Source organism: Terrapene carolina, unplaced genomic scaffold (assembly GCF_002925995.2).
Source record: "Terrapene carolina triunguis isolate 2854851 unplaced genomic scaffold, T_m_triunguis-2.0 Scaffold21, whole genome shotgun sequence".
Lineage (NCBI taxonomy): Eukaryota > Metazoa > Chordata > Testudines > Emydidae > Terrapene > Terrapene triunguis.
This window is the reverse complement of record NW_020664372.1, coordinates 2,930,038-2,936,037: the sequence shown is the minus strand read 5'-3', so window position 1 is coordinate 2,936,037 and position 6,000 is coordinate 2,930,038. Positions and strand designations below refer to the sequence as shown.

Here is a 6,000-nt window from a genome sequence, read left to right as displayed (position 1 = left end):
TTAACAGCCCCATGCAATCAGGGATAATAAGAAACTTAAAAATTCTTGCCATCTGATGCTGTTTTCTTAGTATGTTTCTTAAGTATGTAAGCTTCTAGAAGCCAGAACAGTTACAAGAATGTAGCATGAAACACAGTATCCAAGAAAAACTATATGAAAAAGCTGAAATTCACGTTAATGAGCATTGTGAATAAGATATCCTTTATTAGCTAAAATTATAAACACACAGAGTATGTTTGTATTTAGTATTTTGAATTAGAACATATTGATGGTAAAATCATCACATCAATTACTGCCACACATTTTTTCATTAGATGTTTAATGGTAATGTTACAATGTATAAACATATTATAGGTATAAAATTAAACAAACCAGTTGTTTATTTGTGTGGTACTAAGAACATGATTATGAATACAATTTCTTTCTTCACAGAATAAACTCCCAAACTGATTATTTATATTGAAAATCCCTGGAAAAATGTCATGGTGCTTTTTTCTGCTTCAACTTCCTGTACCAATCAGGTGCCTCTCTATTTGTCTGTGAAAGAAAGAATGTTTTGGTTATGAGACAATTGAAAGGCAGGAGAAATATGAAATCCACACAACACTGCCTTCCTCTCTCTGCCATTCATAGTGGCAATTGATTGCTCTGCTTAAACTAAAATCAATTAAAATGTGAAAGGTTTACATTACACAAAAATACACTAAAGTTCTCTGTGTCTAAGATAATAAACTAAACCAAATATATTATTATTAACCAAATTATGATTCAAAATGTTTCTGAAGGTTAAAATGATCCATGAACTGCTTAACTAAAGGACTGTCATTGTAAATTATGTTACGCATATTTCTTTTAAAAAAGGAGGTGGGAAGCTAGGACAAAGAGGTGTGCTACAAGATGCCAACATTTTAAGCATAATACAAAAAACTACATGTAAGAACATGGGTTCTCCATAACTTAATTGTGGGACACTGCCTCTGGTCACGTTTCCTTACATTCACAGTCTTGTAGGCTACTTATCACACATTCATGACTGCATAAAATTCCTGTAGCAATTACAGCAACCTTTTACATGAAAAAGTAATAGTAAGAAAGTGGGGGAAGGAAGCGGATGAGTCATCTTCAGACTCAATGGAATTGGCAGAGAATTCACCCCTAAAAACAAAGTTCTAGGAGAGCCACGAGAAATACAGACTTTCACAGGATGGAAATGTCCTGCTCACTGCCTCCCAATTCCCTAGGCTCCATGGCAGTACATTTTGAACAAGTGATAAGTGTAATTATTACTGTTAAAATCCTCCATTGAAATCAAATCAAGTTTAATGGCCTCAAAAAGATATAAATGCATGTGTGATTTTTCTTACATAGTGCATTTGTTATTTCAGACATTCAAAAGAATTTTGTGTCATTAGTGAATCATTAATCATTCCATCCAAAGAAATGGTGAATAAGGCATTATTTTCATTCTAACCATTACATTATTTGACTATTAAGTCTGGCTCACAAATTTAATCAAACACGAATTGTTCAACAGCAAACAAACACCAAACTTGAGAGAAAAAAAGCCCAATTATTACAGCTGTCACTTGATTTAGGAAATCTCCCAAAAATATATATTCTAAATGTGTTCCATACTTGTCAGAAAAATCAGAGGGTACTTAGTAGTTCCAGCAGTGGACTGCGAAGTAAGACTCCTGAGTTATAGTCCCAGCTTCCTCAAGGAAATGGAGCAACATTTGTACAAAACACTTAACTTCTGTGCCTAAGGATTGATGTTAGGCTCTGTGTATGTGAAGTGCTTTCAGTACCTTGGGTGAAAGGCACTACAGAAATGCAAGTATTTATTATTTACTATGACATCTACCTATGGTTGGCTGTTGTATCTTTCTTCCATTTGTTCTGTAAGTAACTGCAAATAAAACTTGAAGCTACAGTTCATTTTCTTTTGCTTTCCTTCTCTGGAGCTACTTCCTTTTTGACTCTTACTATCAAATGAGATTGTAAATCTTTGTGAAAGCCACCAAAAGATGTAAGTTAAAGTACTCCGCAGTCACTTTTGTGCTTGGGAGACTAGCATCATATGTTTGGGTGTCAGGCCTATCTGAAAGAATTAACCAGAATTGGCTATCTTCAACAGGGATGCCTGAATCCCTTTTAGAGATACAACCAAGAGACTGCCTAAGTCTGTCTCTGAAGTAGAAGCTTGCATTGAGTAACTCCGAGTACTGTGACTCACTGTCTGCTGCCCTAATTAAGACAGACCCAGCACCCTTCTAGGCCCACATCACTGGTCACCTTAAAATAATCTATAATCCACTTACAAGCTAAATTCTTTTGATGTGTGCTCACAATATAACACCCTTGGAGGGGAGTGGTACTGAGCTCTTTCTTACTGGACGAGGTATCAACTTCACCTTAAGCGGCAAGTACAAAGTCAGTAACATACCGGAAACATCTGCGCAGCAAAAACAAAAACAAAATACACCACAGTGGCAAGTCACCTCACGGGTCTCAAAATAGCAGTGTAGGCGTTGCCACTTATGCTAGAGCCTGGGCTCTGAGACTCATCCCCCTCACCAGGTCTCAGAGCCCAGGCTCCAGCCTGAGCAGGAGCATCTACCCTACTACTGCAAGACCCATAGCACGAGCCTGAGTCAGTTGACTCAGGCTCTGAGACTTGTTGAGAACTGTGGGGTTCTTTTTTGCAGCATTGACACCAGTGGTGGATTAGCCACTCGGCCAAAGGGGCACTGGCCAATTGGGGCGCCCCCATGCTCCGACAGGTAGGAGCGCTGGGCGGAGCGGGGCAAGCCCCCGTACCCCACCCCATTCCCTGGCAGGAGCACTGTGTGTGTGTGTGTGTGTGTACCGCAGGCAGAAGGGGTAGGGAGGGGCCCCCACTTGCTCTGGCCCAGAGTCCCACAAAACCCTAATCCGCCTCTGATTGACACATCCCTGCTGAAGCTATTGACTCCAATCAGCCATTAACCAAAGCCTCCAGAAACTCCTCTGCATGGAAACATAAAAGAAAATTGAAGACTCATGTTCATAACAGGGTCAGCCATCCTGCTCCTCCATGGTTCTTGTTTTTGAGGGAGGTATTCTACTTTCTGCATATATACACACACATATCCATACACATTATATATATGATTTTATATACACACGCAAGCACCCTTTATTTATTTTTTATATATATATATATATATATATATATATATATATTATACCCACACACACACGTGTACGTACGTATGTTAAAAGGACATTGAGGCTGCAAAGATAAGCACTCAAAAGTTAAGAAATGCCAGAATTAAGGCTCCTTTTGCAACCCCAATTCAGTCCCTTAAGACTTAATGACACCATCATTAATTACATGATCACTTTCCAAAGAACTCCTGCCTCATTCAGTACACAGAATGGACCTGCTCTGGCAAATAATCAAGACTGTGTAATGAAGGGGGGCTGTTGTCTGTAGCACCCCTGCCTCTTCTGTTAAGAAGTTGGAAGGTGTCCAGTGACTGAGGCAGGGCGTTGCATGTAGAGAAAGAATGGTCTCATGGTTAAGGCAACTGAATGCTGCTTTGGAGAGCTGGACTCTATCCCTGCCTCTGCCACAGAGTTGCTGTATGATTCTGGGCAGGTCACTTAAGCCAAACTTTTCAAAGGTGGTGACTAACTGCGTGTTCCTCATTCTATGAGTGCCCAAATTGAGACCCTGGGGTCAGTTTAGCAGAAATGCTGAGCACTCACAACTGCAAGTGAAGTCAATGGGGAACTGTGCTTTGAACATATAAAGTGTGATACAATGATAAATATTCTGAAAAATCGGATCCTAGGCTCTCAAATTGGGCAACCAATATTACTGTACACTTTTGACATTATTCTTTGTCCTTTAGCATCCCTATTTCAGAGATGGGGATAATACCAACCCCGCACCTCACAGGAGTATTGTGAAGATAATTAATATTTGTATAGCACTCAGTAATGAGTGCCATTAGAAGCCCATAAGGTAATTAATAATTCTGTATTCAGAACAGGGATTAAATAGTGTGCAGTAAATAAGGCTAAACATTGATTAATAAGGATAACACAAAATATTGCTTATTAAATGAGCACAATCCATCCTGAGCACTGAATGGGCCAGGGGTCCTATGGAAATAGTTACCCACTATTTAATTAAAGACTGTATCCTAATACATATGCACCTAGATGTCAAATTAAGGTTGCACAGACAACCTTAATTCTGGCTTTCCCTGATTTTTTAGTGTATATTTTCCTAGCTTTTTAAAAAAGTGAACTGAAAAAATAGAAATTCCGTAAAGTGGATTCATATTGACATTGGGTTGGAACCTCTAAACTCTCTGCCATTTGAGCTAACAGTAACTGATAGCAATATTAGGTTGTTATCCTGTGTGGACCAGCATTAGAGGGGGATGAGACACATACTTTATCAGTAGGTTACACAGATATTTGCAGACAGCAGAGGAATGAAAAATCTCAGGAATATGGGGTTCCATTCCAGGCTCTAGAGAGGAGTGTATTCCATTGGTCATGGACACTTCTGCCAGTTACACCCAAGCTTCATCCCTTCTTCCCCATCACAGCCAACCTGTCCCTGTCTCACTGCTGTCTGTTCCTTATTCTTGGCTCCTTGTCCCAGTTCCACTCTCCTTCCCTACCCAGTTCTTGTCTTCACTCCTCAGTCTTCTCATCCTACTCTCCCCCTCCAAGTCTGTCTTCCATCCCCACTTCCAGTCTCCTTTCCCGGGCTTCTCCTCCAATTTCCATCTTGCCTTCATCCCCCCACTCCACCTGATCTCCTTGCCTCCAATCTCCTCCATAACTGGCTCCTTGTCTCAGTCTCTTTGCTAAGCTAGTACCAGTTCTCTCTCTGCACCCCAGCTCCTTGTCAGATCTGTCTCTCCTCCCCCCGATCCTCATTCCCCCACCACTGGTTCCCGGCCCAGGCCCTTTGTCCAGCCACTTCCAGTCTCTCCCTCTTTCCTCGTCTGATCCCAGTGTTCCACTCCCAACTGGCTCCCAGTTCCATCCAACTGCAGGTTTTTCTCATCAGCTCCTAGTCCCAATCCTCTCCACTTGACCCTAGTTCCAATCTCCCTGCACAATTATTCCCAGGTTCTCCAACATTTCACTGGTTTCCAGTCCTGCTCCCCCAATTCTCCCAGTCAGTGTCTCTCTCCCTCCCAGCCTCCAGTTCTAGTCTCATCAGGCTTCTTGCTCCAGTCTAGTCCTTCCCCTCCCCTCACAGTCTGGGCCTTGTTCCCCTCTGCATTCATGTCAAGTGTCTTCCTCATCCACATGGCCTAGGCAGCAGCAGGGAAGTCACTAAGAGCACAGGAGAGACAAGGCTCCCTGCTCTAAGTTCGAGAGCCAAGAGCAGCAGGGATAACCATCTTTGACCCTGTAAGCCCCAAGATCAGTTTAGGGGAGCATGCTCAGCACACATGGAATCTTCAGAGATTTTAGCTACAAAACTAAGATCTCTATTGAGCTTGTGCAAACAGATTTTTCAAAGTCTTGCATCTTGGCCAAATTTGGGTGGATTTTCACAGGGACAGCAAAAGGTACAACCCTGATACAAAGCCCACGTCTGCCCCTTGCCAACTTTTAAGTCCCTGCTCTAAAGTTTGGGGGCGCTAGCTTCTCAAAGAAAAGGTTGCCAGAAATTTTTAAAATGACAAAATATTTTCCCTAGCCTCATTCTCAGAAACTTCTGAACGGTTTAGCATGAAACTTTCCAAAAAACTTTGCCTGAAGCAGACCCCCAGCACAGAATATTTCAGCCCCTAAAGGTATAAATTTAAAGTTATAAAGCAACCGAAAACAAGGTTGTATAATGGGAAGTGTCGGGCCACCTTAGTATTAGGCAGTGCGACAAGCCTGTGTATGTGTAAGTATTATGTAAATATCTATGTCAATATATATATTTTCTTACATCTATTGGGGTGTTAATGTATTGGATATGTAAGAATTTGG

General features: G+C 41.3%; 1 protein-coding gene across 2 annotated transcripts in view; it reads right to left on the bottom strand.

Moving 5' to 3' along the window:
* Positions 1-206: 206 nt before the first annotated feature.
* The window catches only part of PIBF1 (progesterone immunomodulatory binding factor 1), a 196,872-nt gene continuing 191,078 nt past the window's right edge, over positions 207-6,000 (bottom strand). For both annotated transcript variants that reach the window (XM_024212024.2, XM_024212017.3), the window contains one exon: positions 207-537. In XM_024212024.2, coding sequence (XP_024067792.2) covers positions 481-537 — 57 coding nt within the window. In that variant the 3' untranslated portion in view covers positions 207-480. The remainder of the gene's footprint in view (positions 538-6,000) is intronic.